The following is a 24,908-nucleotide window of genomic DNA, read 5'->3' as shown; positions in this document are numbered from 1 at the left end:
CCAGATGAACTAGCTGCCAGGCCGTCAACATCACAGTCACTGCCAGGCGTTAACGGTACCCTTTTTAATTGTTTTGTTAAAAATGTCGTAAAGACACCATGAATACAAGTACTGCAGTTACATCAATACAAAAAAAGCAATACAAATTAAGCAGCTGGATACAAAAATACATTGAAATACATGAACACCACAATGTAACTTATAGCACTAATCAGAGTTGTGTATGCGTGAAAAAAAATTAAATAAAAACCTTTTTTTTTTTTGTATTAGACAACTTAGGTATTCTCCACTTTTAACAGTAACTTTCTTCTAGTTATGTACTTCACAATTTCTTCTATATACAGCATAGAATAAAATACTTTTAAAAGATATGACATTTTTAATCCTCAATATGCGATATAGGTCTCTTTTACACTAAGAATATCGACTGCATGAATAAAAACTGTCAATGTCTTACATCAACCGATCTGGAAAGGAGGAGCGCCGTTCTCCTGCGAAGTCCCTGCCGGGGGTTTCGAATCGGTTAGTAGGTTTGGCTTGACGCGGCGGGCGACCCTCGTCAAACGGCGTCTCTCGCAGTAATGTACATAATATTGCTTGTATCTATACAATCATACCAATGCGGCAATCATATCTAAATGTCGTTTATGAAAGAGACGGCTCACACATATACAGGTCTTCGGACTTTCTCAATGACGTATTTACAATGAAAGTGCTCTGATCAGCTCTAACACAATACGTGGGGTTGGTTTGTCGGTTTGTGGTGGTTTGTTTCTCGGTTTTTTTTTTCCTACGTGTCAATTATTAGTCTCCCTGAAATCGGAAAAGTATTCTATAGAAAATACCACAGCTTTGCAAACACTAGAGCATACTGTATAACTGCATGTGGTTCTGAGATTAGCAGCTGAAAAGTGTTGATAATTATAATTTAAAAATAAATAAAGCAAAGAGGTAAACCAGTTACAAAACAGCAGAAAACTGCAATATTCACAACAGTAAAAAGACTTAAAATCAATCGCTAACAAAACGGCGAAGCGGTCGGATCGAAAGTCTTGAAAACATCTTTTAAGGACTTATCATCTGACTCCCCATTGGGATCGCTCTCCTGCGCCTGAGCGGCCTGTCCCGGCTGTCTGACCTGCCTCGGGTCACTGTACTGCGGCCTGATTAATCCCGACAGAGCTTGGATCGGCAGATTATGCACCGCAGGCGCGGCGCTGGAGTGCTTAGCCTGAGATTTACTGGTGCTATTTGCTTTCTCTGAAGTAGCCTCTGCTGATCCTTCCGTATTTTTTTCCACGTTCGAGGCAGCCTTCTGCAGCGACGCCTCTTCTGAGAGACCGGGTTCGTTTTTACCAGAATTTTTCAAAATGCTTTTTTTCTGGTTCTCCCCGTTCTCTCCTGAACTGGCCGGAGCCGTGTCCGACAACGAGCTGGGATCTCTTGGGTCGTACAAACTAATACCGCTCAGGATGGAGCCCGGAGTCCCCAGCCTAACGCCGCTCGATGATAACTTGGGCGCGTACGGAGGCAGAGCATCCGGGTCAGGTTTAGCAGGCGCAGCTTCCGAGGGCTGCGATGAGCCAGCGGCAGATCTGGCCAGGCGGGGGTCAAACTTCGCAGGGTGCGAATCCTTCGCGACTCCATGATGCGTATCTGCGCTCGACAGTCTGTGGAGTCTGGGATCGACGTTTTTTTGTAAGCGAGGATCTCCTAATTTGCTCGAGCTACTGGCATGGGAATCTGCAGAGGGATCCAAATAGCCGCTCCGGCCCGTTAAGTTGTTTTTCGCCTTTGCAGCCAGTCGCGGGTCAGCTGGCATGGCGTTTGGATGGGGATCATTTTTCAAATTCCGCAGCTTGTTCAGTCTCTGGTCAGCGATGAGCGGAGGAAGAGGTAAATTGATTGAAGAGACAGGGTCAGGCTTAGGCAAAGGTATTGGGAGCAAGTCTTCGGGTGCCCACACGATATGCTTAGCGAAGTTTGGTTTCATCAGGGTCACATCCATTTTAATGTGGCTGAACTGCCGAAGCTGGGATCGGGGATCCCTTAACGTTACGCCAGGCAAAGGTTCCAAGGGGATCAGAAAAGCTCGTTCCCTCAGTTCTCTTTCCGAGTCCTCTTCATCGTCATCCATCCCTTTTTGCTTGACTTTAACTCCAGCGTGTGCATGGTGCAGATCCAGCTTCGCTCCCCCGAGGGACGAGCTGGCGTGACCGCCCTCGCTGACCTTGTGCATCCGGGGATCCCGTACGAGCCGCGGGTCCAAGGCCGCGGATTCGGAAGGCTTTCTGGGGTTGGACCTCGGAGAGGCGCGAAGCCTCGGGTCAGCGGCCTGAGGCCCTGCGCCTTTTTCTTTTGCCAGCCTCGGATCAGTCGGAATACCAAGCATGTGCTGCTCCGTGGAATGTTGCTGCCGATTCCTAAAATTTTCGCTCTGTTTCTTTAAGGTTTTTAGTATTGATTTAACACTGCTCCCCTCTTCCTCTTCACTGCTGGAATACCAGTTGACATTGTCATCTTAAAAAAAAATTAAAAAAATAAAAAATTATTCAAGCAAATGATCACCAGGGAATACAACACATTTACTCTCAGGAAAATCAAACTGAAAAGGCCTGATATCACATCATCGCTCCCTGTTTTCTAACAACTGTAATCTAAAACGGCAAAAATCGTTTTCAAGGAAGAACTGACATAACAAAAATACCATAGCTAGCTGAGATAGTCCCAAACTCTGCTGCGTTCTCTCTATGTATCTCTCTGTCAATACTAATCTGGGAAAACAACCTGCTTTCAAACAATTACTTCTACCAGTACGAGTGGAAAAAAAAAAAACATTTAAAATCTGAACCTTGATGAAAATGACCTTCATTGTAAGAGGGCAAAGCAAAAAGTTAAATGGCACCTTGTAGTAATCTAGAAATAGAGAGATTACAAATGTGGAATTTGCTGCCCTACTACAACCCAAATCACAAGGTTTTGGGGAGAGGTCAAGATTCAGGAAGGGAAGCAATCAGAAAATTTAATTTTAAAGGAGAAATTCTCGACTACCTTGTGCAATTTCCTGGAAAGCCGCATCAACACAGCTGTGTGCTCAGGTCCAAACCCTAAACTCGCCTACTCACTGAAGGAGCCTCGAAGCCTGTTCTGGCTCAGCAAAAGGAGAAACGAAGAGAAAACCCACCGCCATCCCCGGTGCGCACAGTAACGCGTTTCCTCCACCCTCGTGTGCCACCTGAATATTCAGCCACAGGCAGCGACGCGTTGTTGGAGGCAGCTAATGGGAACGTGTTTCCGTTACACCGCCTTTTGGCCACACAGAAGGTGCATTTGCGGTCACATAACCTCAGAAAAGGGCGCAGCAGGGAGCAGGCCAAGGGACAAACGCACTCTGGGTGGCTGAATCTGACCGGCAGGCTTACTGCTCTGCATTGTCCAGGTTACGGAAGAGACACTCAGATTAAACACGGCAAATTTCAGGTATCACAGAGGAAAAAAATATCTTTACCTTCGTCTTTGCTCATCGCCCTCTGACCCTGGCTGCTGACAGAGTCTCCATCTCTTTGATGCTTTTGACTAAGCCTTACGTAAAGGGCTTTCTGCATCGCCGGAAGAAAATCCGGCACGTTAATGGCTGGTTTGTGGCCCATATGGCTACTCATGCAGTCTGACTCGCTTCCGCCTTGGTGCGACTCTTGAGCCATGAGGTGAGCCTGGTGATCTGTAAATTCTCCATGCCATGTTCCATCTGCAGTACAAAAAAAAAAAACAACAAAAAAAAAAACCAAACCAGTTAGCAGCTATCCTACACAAGCTTTTACAGCAGAGGAGATAAAAGATAGTCAAGCAAAACACGACGGGAAAGCGTCGGCTGAAAAAGCCTATACGCTGAAGACATTCCCAGAGGTTTGGCTTTCTATCCAAAATTCTTCCAACTGCTCAGCTCTGGAGCCACAATGTTTTAGTATCGTACAACTACGAAGCGCCATATTAAGGAAGAACAATTTTTAAAATGTCCTTACCACCAGAGTTATTGGTCGGCTGGAAGTTATGCACGGCTTGGTGAGAATAGTAATTGTCATAGAAATCCGTCGGGTTCTGAATGGGCTCGTAATTCATGTTCGGCTGCCGCTCCCCCGGCATCTGCTGGTACTGTGGCCCCGGAGGACAATGGTTCTCCCTTCCCATATTCACCATGTGTCCTTGAACTCCTGGGGCGTTGTAAGATCCGCCCAGACCGGGCGGCGTGAGAGGCGGACCACCCTGCTGTCCTTGCATAGGCATACCAGTCTGGTTCTGCGGCCCGAGAAAGCCTGGCGGAACGCCCTGCATGGGAGGACTCTGCGGCATTCCGGGGCCTTGAGGCCCTGCGCACGGGTGATGGCCGGGAGAACCTGGGTGCATTGGTGGGCCGTTATGGCCCTGCGACATGCCGGGTCCCGGCCCTGGACTTGAACCTGGGTTATACATATGCTGAGAATGCGAGTCATTTCCCTGAAACGGTTGTCTCGGCGGTGACGCGCTGTTATAAAAGGTCGGTGGCCTGTGGGCAAAAGAAAATTAGTGAATCCGGTTTTGCACCTACAAAGATCAACAGCCTATTAGCTATCTCCTCCCCCTCCTCACTCTTCCAGATGTCTGCACTTATTTTGGATAAAAAAACTGAAAGCAGCAGAATAATTTTCAAAGGGAGCAACTCTATACATTACACACGGCAGAGTTTGTCTCAAAGTAGAACATTTTTCCAATATTAGCACATGCAGAGCTGGACGTTTGCTACACACAAGAGTTTTGAACACAGGAGCATCCATTGGCTTCGGTCATGAAAAAGCCAACCGCAAAAAGATTTTAGAAGAGAATGAACTTTGCGCAACCTGCAAATGGAGACAGGCAAGGCAAGCACCAGCCAATGGTTTCTGGAAGGTCACGGCTCAGTAAGATCTCTTCTACGGAAAGCATTAAATAAGTAAATAATTATAACAGCCAATATTTGTCAGATCATTAACTTAGCAATATACTCAGAAGTATACACCTCTGACAGAAACAAAGAGGATTGATTAAATATTTATGCAACCACGATATAAGGAGAGTCCTACACAAAATTCTAAAACCTACTTTTTTCCAATTTTGTGTGCTAAATCCACGGTCGGCTTCACGACTATTTCAAAGAGAGACGGGATTTTCTTATAGTCTCCTGAAGGATCTTGGTAATTTTCGAGGTCAGACTCAGAAAACGGATATTGCTCTGGCGGGGTCGGCAGAAGCCCAACGCCCGGTGGTGGCTTGGGCAGAGGAACGATGCCACGCTTTCTGAGTTCCTCCAGTTCTTTCTCGTCTTCATTTTGCGGTTCCTCCTCAGTATTCAAAACCTAGAACGAGGCCATGTGACAAACACTTCATTAATTTTGCAGTAGATGCAATTGGATTCAGTCCTGCACTTTCCATTTAAATGTAATTATCTCCTACAACGCTACTGTACATTGGCGTCAAACTCAGACAAATTATAAATCTATGATTACTTGTTCTGCAGGATGCTGCTTCATAGCCGGGAACAGAACTATTTCTGTAGTCTGCAAAGGACCATTTCACACAAGCCCATTTCCTTCAAACAGTGATTTTAAGTGACACAAATTGAAGGACTTATTCTAAGATTCGTAACGTTTCTCCTGTTAAATTCAGGCCACTTTTCTGTTAAGGCCTGTTGTACAGTAACGGGAGAGAGACACGAGTACCCAACCTAACACAAAGGTCAGAATTTCATGAATCATTCAGAGGAGGCACCTCATTCCTTTCCCCACCCTGGGGAAGTAGTCAAACTTCCAGGCAGCTAAAGGCAGACAACATAAAAAGCCACACTTCTTGTTGCAGAGTACACGAAGATTTCCACAGAAAGGGACGCAAAAGAAAGTTCATGGGCAGAAGCTTGAGTTGTGAAAATAAACAAGTCTGATACGGCTAAAAAATAACGGAATAACTGACGGCAAGGGGAATTCCTGGTGTTGAACCCGGTCACAGACTTACCGTGCTGAGGAACGGGGAAGCTTAACATCATTTCTGTCTAGCACCACGCTCCTCGAGAATCCCACGGAAATTTCCAGCAACTCCCCCCTATTCCCTCCAGTAACAAACCCTGTGTTTAGACTATGAACTGCTCACCTTATCCAACAGCTCTTTTGTCTCCGCAGTCAGGGGAGCATGAGAAAACTTGCACTTATCTCCTTGATAGCATTTTGCTCCGGTATGGTAGAACTTGCAAGGGAATTCATGTAAGCAATGTGTTAAGGATTCCTCAACAAAGGCTGACTTCCAGTTTGCGCTGTTCGGCAAGTTTATGAAATTCAGCTGAAACTACCCTTCAGTTCTTCACCAGTATGTTATCTTTCCAAAGCAATACGTTAAAAATTTTGAAAGCTAATAACCAACTTACCTCCTAGTTCCATTTAACATTCTACTAATAATTACATTACTGTGGCCTTAATATGATTTTTTTCACTTGATTCTAAAATTGTGATTAAAAAGATGAAGGTCTCAATTCCAGAATGCATCTAACTTCAAGGGGTTTTGCCTTTCGAAACATTAAAAATTCTTAAAACTGAAAACAAACCGGTAATTTCATATGTATTTTCTCCTCCTAAGTATTTGAGCGGAAAAATAATCTTTTTTGTGGTAAACTTACATAGTGTTTGGCATAGTCTCTTAAGAAAATAAATAGCTACCCTTAAAAATCAATTACATCAATTAAGAATAAATAGAAGCTTTCAGTTTAATTCAAGTATTTTTTTTTAAAGGATATTGTGCAAATAAATGCAGTTCTCTCCTTTGGTGCAGTAACCCTGTATGTAAAACTTGCAGATTTCCTTCTTCTTTTCAATCTCTGCATCATGATCAAATTTACACTGCTCTCCCTATAAATAAAAAAACAAGAAAAATTATCAATCTGAGATGCTGAGAAATTCCATTTCATATCTCAAGTAAAGCATCCTCCTCAGTTTAATTTAAACTTTATCTTTACTAACACAGAACTGCATTATAAGCCTGTCCCTAAAAACTGGCAGCAGGGGGGCCTGGCCGTAGAGAAACAATTCCTGAATCGGGACTCAAAAGAATATACGTGTGGTGACGGAAAACAAGCTGCTCTTACAGAACCAGCTCTTTCCTCTGCCTCCACCTAGATATTAGCATTAAAAAGGCATTTCAACAAATACTCTACTGAGATTATTTTCCATAGAAACAATTATGCACTTGTTCAGAAAACCTGATTCTGTTTTAAGGGTGTGTGGGAGAAATTAAAAGTCCAACAAGCAAGGTATTAAGACTCTCCCACTAGGAAAAATAGAATCCGGGTAATATCAAGTTTATATCAGCCGTATCATGTTATACATTAGGATTAATTTGCTGGAGAGCGGGTTTGGAATTTTTTTTTTTTTTAATTTCTTTTCATGAAAAATATACTAAGCGCTCTTTCAGACACTTGTTTTAAAACTGAAGGTGGCAGCAAATATTCATCTTAGTGAGCACGGCATCCTAAAAGACATAAAGGCAGCAACAATGCATTCAGCAGCTCCTTGGTTTGGGGAAAAAAAAAACACACTCATTTTCACCTTTACTTTCACCGTTTGAAAAAGAAACAGAAACTATTCTATCTCTAAATACACAGAGGAACCAAATATAAATGACACACTCACTTATTGGAGAAGCATGCGGTTTTCTTAAGTGTGTTTTATAACTGACTGAGCTAGTCTGACACCAGAGCGTCCAACTCCACGGCAGCATAAGCTTCAAAATGAAGCACCAGTAATTTTTTTTACGTAATAAGAGACTGTCTTGCTAGGGCTTTTGCTTGACAGCTGACTGTTCTGAATAGCATTCTCTTCTTTCTGCTGCCTTCCACTTGCTGGCTGAAGGAAGACGATTCTTTGGTAGGGGGATTATTACTACAATTCCACTTTTTACTTTAGAGAGAGAGATAATTTAGCATAATTAAGCAGTTCCTACAATGTTTCAAAATTAGCAGTAGCACATAAAAGAGAGATAATCTAATACATTCAGCAATCACGGCCTGTTTACAGATTCCACATTTGTAAGATTGGTGTATTTACATGCGATCTATTGTAAGTACATGATACAACCACAGATGGTTTCACTGTATATACTAATAAGCAAACACATTCATTTTTAATTGAATTTATTGTAATTCACAATGCATAACAGAAGGGGATATTTTTCCACAAGTACTTCTGGTGGCATTTATCTGTAAATATGCAAAACACAAGAAATCAAAACACGGCGTTTCAGCATGCAAGCTTCCTCGGCATCAGCTGAAGTAAAAAGGAACAGAGCGCCTCCTCCCCTTCCTCACACCACAGCAGCAGACCGACAGACACAGGGCGTAATTACCTTAATACACCTCCCTTCGAGGAAATATTTACAAATTTGTTTGCCTTTGTGTTCCACCGTATGCTGATTTATGAACTCCTGACTCATATTAACCCATTTCTTCACCGGCTTGCCGTCCTGTAAGAGAAAAGAACATCCTTACTGACGCTTACTTATTCAGCACCAGGAGCTGAGTCACCGTGCAGGCTTCCAGATGACTATCTTAGCCACTGTACTTTGCTAATCCTTCCCTTCTACGTGCTTCTCACGCGACTGTTATCTCCAGATTATCTGTCTTCTTTTTTTTCTCCCACTAGAAGGAAAATAACCTGTTTGCTTATACCGTAAGGCCAAGCAGAGACGAAGCACAATTCAATCAGGACCCAACACGTAAGAACCATTATGTACCTGGTGAGGAAAATAATTGTTCCCTCTTCTGATCTGATTCCCATGTGGCAGCTGCACTTGAGACAATCTAAAGAAACAGCAGTAAACTCATCTAACCAGAGAGTCTGGGACAGGTGTTGAGGGGGCCTGGCAGAGCTGAAGGTGGCTTTTAACGAATCGCTGTGACGCTGCAACAGAGGGCAGCGGAAAACGTCGTCTTTGCAGTGCTAGGTGGTCACCTACTGATGTGATGGCAGAGGGAAACAGGCTTTTCCCATTTCCCATTTTCACAAAAACAAGCAGGGATTCGACTGTGAGTAGGAACTTCTGAGACGGAACGGACACGGTTCTCCAGTCACCACACCGAACCGTGAGCGCACACGGGCAGCAGCACATCAGGTGTCTGGTCTCATTCTGCCCAGCAAATTAAGCAACGTCGCAAAACATTAACTAAGAATGATTAGCGGATTTTGTTGATGTTGAGAAGCAGGAATCTTGAAGCTAGAAATGCCACTGCTGGATCAGTCAAGGTCCATTTTCTACTCTGAACACATTAAATCCAGAGAAATGTCAACTGCTTCAGACAAAGAAGCTTTGAGTCTCTTGATCCTCTTCAAGATTAATGCAAGTATCACATGAACACAATGCTGCAAGTCTCTCCGGGAGCACTGCAAACCAGTGACCGTCCCACGCCACAAAGCACTTGAAACAACGGCCCAAGGAAGGCTGAAACGCTCCCACTGTGCCAGCGAGGATCCCAGGGATGTCGCCAGGCATCTCGGGAGCCTCAGTGTTTACCCCACCACGCTAAGCAGCTCAGCGTCTGCGTCACAGAATTCATTATTTCGCTGTAGCCACAAGCCCAGCTTTTTTGTTTTCTGCCTCCCAGCCCTGCTGGGACCTGCCTGGAGCTGCCTCCTCGCCTCCACCCTTCTCCACGGTTTGGGAGACGGCACTGGAGGACAGGGCACGCTCTACAGCAACAGAAAGGAGGAGTCCTATAAATGAGGCTTCGTCCTAACGAAGATCAAACAGCTGCCCTTTTCCCTACCACACGCAAAGTAGGGAAAGGAAAATCTGATCGGGGCCACCCGGGAGCCCCAGCTGGAGAACACGGGGAAAAACTAACGTGGCTGAATTACACATCACCACATTAGCGAGAAGCCAGCCGCGTGAATTTGTGAGTGCAGAAGGGAGCAGAACCACAGACCTTTTAGTTGCAATATGCAGACTTAAGTATGATTTGGCTTAAAGACTGTTTTCCAGCCACGGATGGATTTGATCCATTAATCATCAATTTTGTATTGTTTCTCATGTAAATGAAGGTTGGAGTGAGACATTTACAAATACCGTGGCAATGCTGAACGCTATGTTTTCTCCAATGCCTGCGCAAAGAATTACTAAATGAAAACCAAGGGCACGTGTATTTCCATTCCCACAGTCACAGCTACGGAAAGAGAAGAAGAATCCTTCAGGATCCTGATGAAAACTGGCAAAAGCCGTGAAGGCGTCCATTTTCTTTGCTGAAAAAATCTAAGGTGAACTGGTAGTAGCAAAACGTCTTAATTTGTAATTATGAAAATTATGTATTAGCTTAGGTTATCAATTATACTCTGTACACCAAGTGCTGGAGAATTCTAGTAATTGCCTACATAAGAGAAAAAAAAGTTTAAAGCTATCTATTTTTAAATAGTCTTCTGTTAAAGCAAAGCATCCAGTCAGCTTCAATTCCACGTACCTCATGAAAGCCATCGGATCCTTTATTGCCCCCTCGTCCCCTTCCACGATCTTTACGCTTCAACTTCTTTTGCATTCCACGCCCTCGACCAACATTGTAATTATTACCTCTTTGAGAAATACCTGAAAAACAGCAGTGACCTCTTGAAATGACCTCAGAAAGTAAAGAAAAATGGTTATCTAGTGACCCAGAACGCCGACAAATCTAACAAACTAAACATCTACCTTTTTGCAGTCTGAATTCCTAAACGCTGTCTTGAATCGCGAGTTGGCAAGCACAGATACACAAGCCAATTGTAATTCTGTGCGACTGCCTGCTCTTTGAAAAGCTCTGCAAATCAATAGCAGACTGACAAACTGAATATCAAATTAATCTTGTTCAAAGCAGCTGCTCAAAACGAGAAGTGCAGACACGTTATTTCGAACCAGCCCAGATACCTGAGGAATATCGTGCCGTTTGGTCACTTTCTGAACACGGAACGTGATAGCACAGCTTTGAATAGAAAAACATTTAACGGTAACTGTTGGAATTCTCAAGACAGTAAGTACCCATTCAGCAGCAGGCCAGGTGTCATGGTCTCGACTGAAACCACCGAGACAGCCTTCTCAGCAATTTAAAACCAAACAAAACCAAAGTTCTGCGCACGTCACGCCCACTTCAGGTGGCAGCCACTTTGCGACAGCAAGGATGATTCAGTGAAAACACCCTGACTGCAGCAACACAAGACAACCGGGAAGTCAGAAGACCCCTCATAATACAGAGGCCAGACCTGGGCTTTTTAACAGGGTTTTGTTTCTTTATTTACTTCGTACACGTTACCCAACACTTGATCTTTTTCTTCAACATACGCATGAGCGCAACCACAGGATGCTGTTCCTTCAGGACCAACAGCGTTATCACTCACTGAGGGCAGCCAACACTGGCAGCTTGCTTCACTCAGCTCTCAAGACCAACACCCCGAAATGACGCACGATACAACCCCTGCCACTGCCTGTTACTGCAGTGAACGATCCAAATTATCTTACCTTTCTGGATCCCCTTCATCCCCTGTTTTTTCACTGGTTCTTTTGGGAATGGAGGTCCTAAATCAGAACTGGAGGTCTCTTTAGATTGCCTGTATTGTTTAAGCTGATCAGCATAATCTTCATCCTTTTCTTCCTCGTTATAATTACCAAAGTTTTCATCACTGTAATGACTATAGTCGTCGTACTCCTTACTTTTCACATTTTTTTTATGTTGCATTTTCTGTGAACTCATGTAATTTCCTGATACGTGTCCGTGCTGTATGAAAGGGACAGCGTTGATTAGAAGCAACTCAGTATTTCAAAAACCACCCCTCCAAACTGCTCTACAAAACCAACTGGTTTTACACTGTTTTATTGTCATGCTGTCTTACCACATTGGCACAAACAAGCATCAATAACACACAGTGGAAAGTTATTTAGTAAAAATTACTACTTTTGATTCCGAATGCATCAAAATTGGAAAAAACATTTTAAAAAAGCGGCATCAGCATCTGTACTCCAGAAAACTTTTCAGTGAGGTTGACAAAGCGTTTTAACGTATGCAGCTCTAAGTGCTATGCAGATGAACGACGATTAAAAGAACTTTTTCCCCTTCGCGATCTCCAATCCTGACCAGCTCGGACACAGCTGATGCAATCTGCCCTGTCTCTGCCAGTCAGGATGAAATACTTCTTATGGCCACTCCTAAGCCAGCGCTGTTCCTTCTCCGGCCTCTGCAGACAGGATCTTCAGCTTGTTAATAAATTAGGCTGGCTTTCTGGAATGGTTTCAGGCTAAAAGGAACATCTCCTCTCCTCTGAAGCACCAGAGTTACACCAAGCCTCTAGCTGCTCTATTGCAGCTTTGGAGAACAGCATTCTACCTCACCCAGCGGTCTCAGAAGGGCTGTTAAGCTGCACAGACTGAGAAAAGCCAGGACAAATGGAACTATCAGAGAGCAGAATCAACTCTACATATTTAAACAGGGCTTTCAAGAACTGTTTCCTCTTAGTACAGTCTAAATCCAATGTGGGCCAAAATAAAGATATCTTAATTGTTGCCTGATGGAGGAAAAAATAGTATCGGGCTTGTTTACACCACCTACGTTCCTGCTTTCCATTTGGAAATCTACCCAAGGAGATGAGAACGAGATGAGCTTCCTGAAATCTGTGAGAACTGGCACTGTGATCAACCCAGCCTTCAAAACCCACACCATTTACATTTGCCTTTTTTAAATTACACCGAAGCAAAGACATGAGATATCAGTTTAAAAAAAACACTACCTGACTGAACGAAGAATCATAATCTCTGTACGAAGAGCTGCTGCTCTTTTTATGCGGTCTTTCTGTACGCTCAATATCAGAGTCGTGGCTGTAGTCTGAGCTGTCATCACTGGAAGGGGAGTTATGCTGAAAAAAAAAGAAGAAAATAGCGCTCTCAAACGTTGTTACATCACTCCCTGTGTAACTGGTCTGCTGTGTATGAACTTAAAGGAAGCATTATCCACACAAACAAAAATATCTTCCTAACTCTCCCAAACCCCTGCTTCTGGGGGAAGCTAAAGAAAGCACGCTCTTTGATGACCCACTCTTTTTATCAGAGAAAGAGATCTGATCTGATGAGGCTTCCGAACGTAAACAGTGAGGGCTATGCGGTTTCTCTGGGCTGTATCAGCTTCCTACGGGTCTCGCTCAGCCCTGCTTCTCCACGACACAGCAGGGATGCTGCTGGAAGGCTGACAAATCTGGGAGGTGGCTAGAAGCCTGCACATGACCATAGAAATTATTAGCATCCTGTCATTTTCTGCTGGCAGAAAATTCCGCGTCACTGCATGGCAAGTGTTTTATTTAGATGTATTGTTTTGCAGAAAATCTAGAGAGGAATCCATACGGGAATATTGTATTTCTTTGATTTTTAGAAAAGGACTATCAGGTTTAATTTTCTAGGTTACAATTTTGTGAATCTCTTGCATTTAAGTCGATTAAAATACATACTAGACACACTATCTTAACGCACTTTACTGAAGAATTCACTTAACTAGCACGAAATCTTTTCTTTCCATAAATATGATAGTTAGTACAAAAAGGGAAATTGATAAATTTACATTTTGCCTCTTCTCCTAAAAAACTCCCACTCGCCATGGTTCAGCTACCATTACTGTTGTCAGCGGCCAATGCTTAACTTACACTGCTGCTTAAGATTCAGACAATTTAAGAAGAGATTTAACATTTCAGCCTTTCATGCCAGACCTGCCACAACCAGACAACGGCAAAGAGTAAAACGCTCACAAAAGTCAGTGTTTTGTAAACTGCTCTTAAAAGAAGTACCAAAAGAAACAAGCATCCAAGGAAGATGTGTAACACAAATAACATGGTTACACCCACGATCTGATTTTGTACTTCTTTTAGACAGATGAAAACCAAGGTTTTGAAAATCCACTTAAGCAAAGCTAACAAGTGAGTTACCAAACTATCATCTGAAATGTGCTATGGCTGGATTATTTAATGATTTGTCGTCTTTTAGCCCACATAACCTGCCATTGAAACACATGAATATTCACTCTGATGTGTCAAAAGTCTATTTAAACAAATTCTTTAATACTGAAGTGCACTGGTAAGATAGGAATCCCAAAACTTTCCCTCAGAGACTGAAGACCGCCTAAAACAGTAATAAAACCATTTTAGTCTCTTCTCTAATTTCCTGGATTCTCATCTAAACCTGGAAACCTGGAATTAAAATAAGTGCCTCCAGTATTTTGTTTTGCATTTCCTAACCTTATGCTTATCCCGTCTTCTCCTTTTTGATTTTTTCTTTTCTTTTTCTTTTTTGCGTTTCTTCCGTGATTTTCTATGTCCTTTCTCGTTTTTCTGTTTATCATCACCTTTTGTACCATGTTCTTTCACATCTTCATACGCTGCATCATCTATTTCACCATCTTCTAGCTCTCCATCTTCTCTGTAGGAGGAAAAATATCAATACAATAAAATTACACGTTACTATCCATCTCACCTGTCCAACAGCACAGTAAAAATAAACACATGCAGTATTTCTTTCCACCGGTTACACTTTCATACAGGTGCATAAACTTTTTAATACACATTAACACCCCAAGAACTACTAGGATTTTAGAATTTTCTCTTAAAGCTACACCAAAATGGAAAGCAAGCCGTTAAACGGCCCTGAATTGTACTGCAAAATTTGAAAGAAACCAGGTATCTGATTATGCGATTTTTCTAAGCTACCCAGGGTGGGGTTTTTTTTCTTTTTAAAATTTGTAACACTGACTTTTGTAGGGGGTTATTTCATACTTCGATAAATACTGTAAACGGAACGAGACACATGTGAGTGTAACTTCTGCATATGAATGTGACTGTCTCACAAAACTTCACACTGGAGCAACACCAAAGGATGCTTGTAGACGAAATAACAAAAGGCTCGTGCTTATCTCCCTCAGTAAGGAAAAAAAAGGTTTCTATGATTACATCAGACTTCAAACGTAAAAGTTTTGTCTACCACCCAAACAATAACAACCCTGAAAATATTTTGCCATGAAAGAAACATTTTGACCAAACACCAGCTAACCCATTTCAGACACGCAACCTCAGCTTCCCTTCTGCTGTTTGGTATTTGCTGAGGTTTGGTTGTGGAAGAATTTACTGCTTTTCAACGCTGACAACTGGCTCTCTATAATTATTCGTACATTACCGCAGCTTCAGGAATTCAGCCTTTGCAGGCATCGTGGAACCTTACAGAAACTCAGTCCTGAATTTTTACATGGAGATTGCTTGAAAGCATCATCACTCCTAGGGTATCTGGAACCCTCATCCTATGAACGTACCAGGCTCCGATCTCAGACTCCACAGTAAAAAAACAGCGGTTAAGAAGTCAGAAGCAACCCAAAGTTCTGACTTTTTGTTTTGAGGATAAATGGATACGCAAGGGAGAACAAAAGAGAAGACACGGCTGCTGCATTGTCACCTCCTATGTCCTGCAACTTCTTACCATTAAATGCTCTTAGCAACAGTGCCAAAAAACAAAGCCAAAACACACACACAAAAAAAAAGAATAAAAAAAAAACCAAACAAAAAAAAAAAAACACAAAACCACACCACCAAGATATGATTGTGGATCACTAACCGGCAAAAAAAAAAAAAAAAAAGAAGGAAAAAATCCCCACGCTCAGATGATCGACTCGCAAAAAGGCTTTGGAGAAAAACTAAGGGAATCCCTCAGTTACCACCTCTTCGCCTGCAACTCTCAACTACTGCTAGGATCCTACAGCGTATCTACAGCAACTGCGACACTCCTGTCGCCGCGTGGCAGCCCACCGCCACCACGCAAAGACAAGTTATACACATCCAAACCTCAGGGAGATGCTTTGCTGCATTAAATGATGGAGAAGGGGGCTCGAAGAACATTTCTAAGCAACGCACGATGCTACCAAGTGGGCACCAAACGCGGAGAGGCAGCTTCAGAACCCATTTTTATGTGATTTTTACAAGGTGCTCATGGAGTTCTGCTCATACACCATCCTTAACGCTGCCTCGCAAAGGAGAACCTAATACAAAGATACTTCCACACTTAAGAACAGATAAAGGATCTTCAGAATATACCCCAAGCATAAAATAAATCCTGTCTTCAAACACCAGCGTCCATTATCTCCAGTATTCCCTGACAAATCCCAAAGTACATCACGCCATATCCCAAGAAAGCATTTGTCACATCTTTCCAGGAGATACTTGATTAATAAAGCGTGCCTAACGAAACTGAAATGCAAATATTTATGAAACAGCTGTAGCTACTAGAAAAAACAATAGTTCACATTTTGACAGAGCGAGCTAAACTGACTCTCTCAAGGACGTCTACTCAATTAAAACATCCTCTTAAGTAAAATGCCCACTGAAAATACTCTTTGGGGAAAAAAGGTATTTACCAGCTACCAGTTCCTTTGGGAACTGTCGTCATATATTTACACTTCCGTAACGCATCCAGGACTCAAATAATTTTCTAGGTGAGATAATCATGCAAAATCGCAGTAACACTATCCTTTGGATTGCATTTCAAAGCCGAAGTTACAAAAGTCCTCTAATTCCCAAGCGCCTAAATTCTTTTCACAACATCCTAGAATTTTTAAAGCACTGAACTCCGAGAATGTGTAAAAAAAAAAAAAAAAGACCAGACAAATATGATTTGAAAATATAATGGTCAAAAATGTATCATTTCTGGGACGTAAGTGGATTAGTCTTCAAGGAGAGTTTAAAGGGACTCATAGGGAAGGAATTACCTTCTGTTTTACAGCCTTTTTTTTCCTCATTTGAAATCCAAACTGGAGCTGTGCTCTAGAAAGCGAGTGCAGAACCCATCCCTTTTAGAAGTTCAGGTCCTAAACATATTCCACAGACTTGGCGACAGCAGGCAGCTTTGGGAAGGGCTTTCAGTGATGTGAACCAAGGCTACCTCCTTTTCCACTATGAGTAATGCAAGTCAACAAACAGATGTGGTCTGGAAAAAACACAGCTAGCAGATGATTTTCTAGGAAACGGGGTCGAGTCTCAGGTTGCTCTCCCTTTGGCAGCTATCTACAGCAAACAAATCGCAACGCTGATCTAACAATTTCTGTTTTGCAAAGCACAGCTTCTTGCTTACGGAATATTCCGGGTTTACACAATATCTTAGTACGCTTCTGTTATCGCTGGAAACGCCTGCCGCACAAAACTCAACATTTTCTCCATCTCGAAAAGCAAGGAAGTGTAATTTTGTTGTCTTTTTCAAGATTCACTTCTCTTCGACTACATTATCCCACAAAACCAACCTTCGCTGAAGTAACACCAACAAGCTGTGGGGGGAACAGTTTACGATGCCCACACAACGCATACCTCGGGAGTCAAAAAGCCTCTGCGCTGAAGGAACAAACACTGGCAAATTTAAATTTCTGCCACGTGTTAATTTTCTTGGATTCTAGACTTGTATTTGCAAAGCTGAGCTAAATCTGATGCACCTCCAGATTAAAAGAAGTTAATCCCCGATCTATTGCAGCGCAGACCTGCAGTATAAACTTCTGGCAGAGAAAGCAGCAGAAGAGGTTCCTCACCTCTAACCAGAGAGCTCAGCTAGCAGTACCTAGTCCTTTGCATCCTAGTGCTTTTTAGGTTATTTTGGAAGAGAAACAAAAGCATTTTCATTAAAATACCCGGTTTAAGCTGCTTAGAGGTGCTTGGCCGCCACTGGAACGCCTTCATAACGAGCCCCGGACGACTTGAACGATTAACGGATGTTGCCATACGGTACTATTTCCTCATAGCCCAAGGGACAGTGAACACAATCCAGCGCAATCCAAATCACCCGAGATGCAAAATTAAGTATCATCAGCGAGACTTCACGAGCTACACAAACTCTAAACAAAAGGCAACACGCTGGCCATGATCTTTCCTGTACAAGGATGAGGCGCGCACAAAAAACATTTGGTTCACCTCCAAATCCAAGAGAAAGAATTAAAATCGCTGACGCATCACTCCCTCATCCACAATCTCCAGGCACCCGGAGCCTGACGGCTACGTGAAAACAAAACAAAGTGTTTCCACTCTCCCAAGCGTATTTCTACAGCATCTCCAAACTGGATTAGAAAGGCACGGAAGCCAAATGATTTTTCAGGGAGAATCAGTCGGGTGAAATCACTGAAAGCGCAGTTATGCAAATATTTGGTTAGGGAAAATAGAAACCCCCAGGTAAAGTAACTCACCATTACTCCACTGTTTAATCTCTAACATTCAGACTCGGCTTTAACTTAGCTTTCCTGCCCTTAGTCCGAGCCACTTTTAAAAATAGCATTCTTTATGTTCAAAGAAGATTTGCAACTCAAGCTCCTTAAGTCCAAGATACAAAAACGACATGCATTTTCTCAGCACACTGATGCCTGTAGCTCTGGCACATTTTAAGAAAACTCAAAGAGTTTTTCCCCGTGGGACTGTTTTTCCAATCTTCCTACCAGGAGTAGTTAGCCTACTTCCAGACGGAGCAAGTGCTACGCAAGAATGACGCTTCTGTGTGTTTTAAGAACTTACATGAAAGAAATCATACAACCAGAATGTGAATCTCTATCGTCAAATGTTATTTTCTGTTAAGTCCATTTTCGGTAGGCTTGATTCCCAGCTGAGGAAAGGTCTCATTTAAAAACAACTACATTTTGGTTTAGAAGATGATGCTTTTGACCTTAGTTACTGGAATAAGCCTTAAAGAGAACAAAAGTAGCCAAGAGCTTCTGAAAGCATTACCAAGACTACAAGAAGTATACAACAGATAAAAATTAAAGGGTGCAAACATCTCCCTTCTACGCATATTTTCCACACCCAGTGGGTCTGGAAAAACAGTCGTGACTGCACAGGCGTACAGGGCTATCACTTCTCATCACTACGCACTTTCTGTCCTCTTCGCTATCACGCGATGAAACTGCGAGACTCCCACAGGTAAGGTTTCGGTTTTATAAAACGATGAAGAGCGCAGTAACTCGGACACAACTCAGTGATACGAAAATTATGCGTCTAAAGATCTTCGAGGGCTAAACTTAATGAAATCCCTTTGTCCTAGCACACTGCTACACTAAAGAATTTATGAGTTAATAGGGAAAATAACGACAAAACTAGAAGGTGCTTTTGCAGTCAACACAGCAAGGCAGCGTGCACCGAGAATCGGCACTGGCTCCTTTGACGATGTTACGCGGGTCACTTACGGCACTGTTCAGCTGCCCGTTAGTTTTGACCGCTCTACAAACGTGAAGTTCTTCTACAGCCAGGCAGTGAAACCGTGTCGTGAAAAGTTACGGACCAGATCGCTCGTGTTTTTTAAACTCTGTTTTGCATTCATCCCCAGGGCTGGCTGTAACAGATACTGTGTTCCCATGAAATGGGGGAAGGAAGTGAGAAAGACAGCAGTGAGGCATACCAAAAAATAGCTTCCTGCGGTGGTACCGGAGGACAAGGAGCAACTTTTGGAAAGCCCACCTTCTCAGCCTGCTGCCTAACCGTCTCCGGGGTTTAACACTGTAGAAGAAATCACAGAAATTCACACAGGCCACCTCCTCTTCCCGGGGAGGACAAGGAGTAACAGCTCTGTCAGCCAGCTGTGTTTTTGCCACTCCTGCAATGTTTGCCAGACGGCAAGCAAGCCCTGTTTGCCCACAGGGCATATTTGGGAGCAATTATCTCTTCACTTCCTAGTTTCCTAATGTCAAAGCAAGTTTTGACATCGTGCTCCAAAACAATAAATCACTACAAGGCTGCCTTCAGCGATCACAAACAACTTCAACTTCACAAGAACACATTCTTCGGTGATTAACTATTACTGGGAAAAAAAAAAAAAACTCTCAAACCAGCTACAAGTGAACGTTTTCAAACCAAGCTATGCACACGTGGTCAGAGGGCATTAAAGCAGCAGGCAGAATAAAACAGAGGCAGTTAAGTCGTCAAGTTTAACTAAAGATGGATGGAGGCCTTACGGCAAGGGAGACAGGGAGAGCAGCCGGGCTGGACAACAGCAACAGCGGATGAGAGGAGATCTTTCGCCCTTCAGCTCCACAAATGCTTCCCTGACCTGTAACACTACGGCGCTTCGGAGCTGAGGAGCCCCGCGGATGAAGGCACAAGGCAGGCAAAGCCGCTTGCAATTCAGTAACGCAGAAAATGTACAACTAAGGTATATAACACAGATTTCACTGCCGTAACTCATCTTGGTTACAACGCGCCACTTGCGTTTTTCCCTTCGCTTGCCACCAGCTGTAATTCAGCAGAGCAGGTCTCCACAAGGGTGAACCAGCCAGACCTGTTAGAGCAGCACGGTGTAAATCGCGCTGGCCGAGGACAGGAGCGCGAAACTGGCACACGGAAAGGGAGCAAGCAGTTCCTAAGAGAGCTGGAGTGGGAAACTGGGAAGAGAAAGTCAAACCAAAGAGGTGGCCGGGTGGAATCTCTACGCACCTGGCTCATCTGGACGTACACCAGGCACACACAGCTGGTGAAGGGGAGGCTGCGGAAGAGCACAGCTAGAAGCAGGCATAATCAAACACTTCAGCTACGCTTTCGTAAAACTCAAATCAGCTTATCTTTAATAAGAAAGTGACTATAGCAACTTAATTTTTACATGTAAGAGCTATATCAAATACGGAACTAAGAAGCGTACAGCGAGGATTGGCACGGTTCTCGGGAAAAGGAACCTGGAACGCAAAAGACAAGCCCAGCTTCGAAGCGGCATTTCCAAACACCATCTGCAATTTTCTAAAGAAACTTTGCAGAGGCCACTCGGGTTTGTCAGAGAGCTGTCTCTGCTGCAGAATTTCCTCTACTGTACCACGAGCACATAAAAAGGGGCCTGATACACTTGCAGTGCAACTCGTAAGACCACGCCAGCTACAGAAGCATTACTTGCACCTCTGTGATCTGTGAGCGAGCATGTCAGCGTTCAGACCTATCGTTGGGTCACTGCTATGTTTTCAGCAGATAATGGTATAAGAAACGGCCAAGTCTGGAGATCAAATGACAGTAAAGCAGAGAGAGCCAACAGAAAGTATCAGTACCAACCTAACGTTTTAGATTTTAAAAATACATGAACTCCAAGTTATTTTTTGGAGGTTCCTGGCGAATTGTAAATCTGGCACCGATTTCAAGCGCAGACCCAACTGCGGCAAACAAGTCCTCCTCACGCCTGTAACAGCTCACTGTCAGTCAGAAAATCAAAGTCCACAGAAGGCTGGGTGAGGACTGAACTCTTTTGTAGTTGTGACAAGCATTTAACTCTCCTCTTAGGCAGGTACGTTCACCTACAGCACGCTGTGTAAGCAGGACAATGCCTGCAAAAGAGTTGAGGCGAAACATGAAGCGCCCAGTCCTGCAGACGAGGGTAACAGCACCCACAAACAAAGTGATCAAACCTGGCCGACCTCCGGAGGAGAGCAACAATTTGCAGGCACAGCTGCTTCGACACGGGGGCTCCTTTCTGAGAGCGAGACTCCTCTTTCCAAGGCAGCCTCACTTCCCTGGTGGCAAGGGGGACCTGCGTCTGCGTCCACTCCGTGAGGATTTTGGTGTATTTATTTGCTGGAACTGAGTTTGCCTGCGCCCTGCCTGGGGCTTCTTTCTCACTCTGTCGAAGACTCCCTACATGACAAGCAATCCTTAATAAAACCTAACCTAAATTTAAAAAAAAAAAAGGAAAAACTGTATAGAAAAAGTCTTGAGTGTTTCATCAAAGAGAACATATCCATAATGAGTTAACTATAAATATTTAAAGAATGTGAAATCTTCCCCACTTAATCAGGTGCCCCATCTATAAACCAAGAAAACACAGGCTCTGGAATAAAACAATCTTTCACCTCAGAATATTCAAAGCGTGATCAGACAAGGTTTTGCTACTCCTCAAATACACTACCCAACTTCTTTATAATTCTACAGATCAGTTCAAAATCAAACTAATGTTAACAGAAATTCATTTACACTGCACAAATCGAGCAAATCTGTTAAATCATTTCAGCAGCTTCCTATGATGGGCTGTACCTCCAGTAAACCAGTCCTGCTGAGCTACCGGTGCAGAAAAAAATTGATTGCAAGATAAAACGTATCGAAACCAGACGTGTTTATTTTAAAATACCAAACTGGTCTCACAGTGGGGCTCCAATTCAAGGTAGCTCAGAACGCGAGCGTATCAGGTACCGGCGCCTTTGCTGCAGAACTCACAACTGGCTTTTCAACCGGCTACAAGGGAGACTGGACAAAACCAGTTCAGCACGAAAAGTCCTTCGTAGTTAAAGCTGTGCCGCCCCGCCCCTTGGCGAGGCGACCATGTTTTCTGGGGATGGGAAAAACTCCCTTTCTCTTTAGGCCTTCCCAGTCACCAGCGGGCAGGGAAATCATTACAAACCTTAGAAAGTTAAAGTATTGCACTGTGACAGGATTACATTTGCACACCTGATATAATACAGAGAGTTCTATTTGGGGCTTTTTTTTTTTTAACAACGCCCTAGGTGTATTAAGAATACACTTTGCACAGATCAGAGGGGAGCAGAAGTTGTAGAAAAGTCTCGTTTACAAAAAGTATTCTTTAACAGGTAGATGTGTTTATTGTTAGTCTTCTGCAACTAAAACGTTCTAAAGCAATGTTTATAACTGAACCTGTATTAAAAGCACATTAGGCTATTAGGTAGTACTTATTTATTCTGATTTGTAATTTACCAGCGTAACGACCGGCGTACTGGTGAGAACAGCTGGTTAAAGGAACACTACCTGTCAGCATCGCATGAGTAACTCCGAGTTAGAAAAACGACGCTTCCAGCGGAACAGCGGGTAACTTGAGCTTGCCCTCAAGGAGGACTTTAAAGCATACAGTATTTTCAATCCCCAAAACGCTAAAAAGTCACAGACTTAGTAACTCCAGGAACTCTAGAACACTTTGCCTGCTCCTGCTGCACGGTTTTAATACGTAGTTATGCCCTACCTTCCAGCAATCCCAGTGGATTACTAGTTTGCTTTTTACACAGCACTCTTTTTGGAACACAGAGCACGACACAACTTAACACTGTTTCACAATTAAAAGCAGGAAGGTCAAAACAAGAATCAGCAGCTCCGGGGTCTGCCCTGAACCCGTCACTAAATCACACTGCAATTTTTGGACCAGCCAGCCAGCCAGCTCGTGCGGCCCTCCGCTTCCCACTCTGTAACACAGAATTAGTGACTCTTTCTCCAGCAAGGGAACGGTTACGTTCACTCGAAAGCCTTTTTTTTTTTTTTATCTTTCTTTCTGACCTCCCAGTGTATTTCAGTCCTCTGAAGCAAGTACTGTGGAGCTGTGTGGGGAGGACAGGCTGAAGCCTGGCTGTCGAAAACCAGCATTTTTAACTCCTGCAGTTGTGTCACAAATGCTCCGACTGAAGGACTGGTTGCTGTCAGCCTGGCATGGTATTTTTGGAACTAGTTAGGAAGGCCAGGGCTGCCTGGAGAAAGGATTTGAATTTCCAGCAGCTGCAGGAGAGAAAGGGAGGGAGGAACAGAGGTCCTTTCACCATGAACAGGACTCTGGTTTTCTGCGCATGGGGACTGAGAGGTGGCAAAGATAACGTCAGTCAAGAGCTTAATCTGCATAAAAAAAAGATCCAGTTAAACGTGTACGGTGTAATCTGGCAAGAAAATGACGTTAAATATGGATCTAGTGAAGAGATTCTTGTATGAACAAAAACAACAACAAAAAAAAAAACAACTCAAGGCACCCTTTCCTACCTGACTAGCAGCGCCAGGGCAAGGGAGAAAAAGAACAATGGTGACATTCAACAGACATCCGCTGGAAAGTGCAATTTATGGAAAGAAATGGAAAACAGTCCCCCTTCCCAGCCAGAATAAATAAGTGAAGATGTAAAAGGCATGCATTCCAAAAAATAAAACCCTACTAAAAAAAATGCACTTTTAATGCAGTGACACCTCCCCTCCCCTCCTTGCATTCCCCACCACCACCACCAGCACCCCCCCCACCACCACCCCAGTCCTCTCCCCGCTCTTCCAGCCTGAAAGTGACCTGCCCCCACAAAAACATCGTTAACCCCCTAGGCACATTAAGACACAGCATCATCATCATCATTATCAGCATCATCATCATCATCACCCCACTAGTATCACCATTATGAGAAGCGGAGAGAGAGAGAGAGAGAAGAATGTTACTCGACCTTTCGTCCCCTGCATGTTGCCTGTCAGAGTCGGGCATGTTTGGGTCAAGAACTGGGTTTGGGGGTTTGGAGAACAGGCTTTCAAAGGCCATTGTGCTGGCTGTGGTGTGGTGAGGAGGAGGAGGAGGGAGGTGGAGGAAGGCAGGACACTGCCGCTGCCCGTGGTGCGGAGGGAGGAGGAGGAGGTGGCGGCGGCGGCGGCGCGCACACAGCCGCTCAGGGGGCGGCTCGGTGAGGAGGAGGGTCGGGTCCCTCAGTGAGGAGAGATGATGAAGGTTTCACTCACGGTTACTTAGTGAGACACTAACGGGCACTCAGTGCAGGGCGAGGCTGCACAGGCTTGAGCCCGGCCGCCCCGCGCGGGCAGGAAGGCGGAGGAGGTGGCGGCGGCGGCGGCGGCTCGGAGGAGCAGGCCCGGGGCACAGGAGAACGAGAGGACACACACACGGGGGAAGGGAGGTGCTGGTGGCCGGAGATGGCTGCCCTAATTCTTCCTTACAAACATGGCGCCCGCTCGAGGCACTCTCACAAAATGGCGGCGGCGGCGGCAGCAGGAGGTGGTGGTGGTGGTGGCGGCGGCGGTGGAGGAGGAGGAGAACGGCGGCGGCGGCAGCAGCGGCGGCGGCAGCGACCCCCCCGGCGCTTGCCCCCCCCCCCACCAGCTTGGCTCAGCGGCCGCGGACCCGCCCGCGCCGCCGCCAACCAC

The 24,908-nt window shown here is 44.1% G+C and overlaps 1 protein-coding gene across 1 annotated transcript; it reads right to left on the bottom strand.

The window, feature by feature from the left end:
* Positions 1-49: 49 nt before the first annotated feature.
* ZC3H6 (zinc finger CCCH-type containing 6) lies at positions 50-24,908 on the bottom strand. Its single transcript, XM_010116112.2, has 12 exons — positions 24,203-24,908; positions 14,280-14,460; positions 12,789-12,914; positions 11,527-11,782; positions 10,502-10,623; positions 8,398-8,514; positions 6,794-6,905; positions 6,157-6,266; positions 5,116-5,369; positions 4,023-4,543; positions 3,509-3,748; positions 50-2,520 (listed from the first exon to the last, which is right to left on the bottom strand). The coding sequence occupies exons 1-12, from the start codon at positions 24,292-24,294 to the stop codon at positions 1,019-1,021; spliced, it is 3,633 nt and encodes a 1,210-aa protein (XP_010114414.2). The 5' UTR covers positions 24,295-24,908; the 3' UTR covers positions 50-1,018.

The sequence above is a fragment of the Chlamydotis macqueenii genome, chromosome 3 (genome assembly GCF_036417535.1).
Source record: "Chlamydotis macqueenii isolate bChlMac1 chromosome 3, bChlMac1.mat, whole genome shotgun sequence".
Taxonomy (NCBI): domain Eukaryota; kingdom Metazoa; phylum Chordata; class Aves; order Otidiformes; family Otididae; genus Chlamydotis; species Chlamydotis macqueenii.
This window is presented reverse-complemented; position numbering and strand designations above follow the sequence as displayed.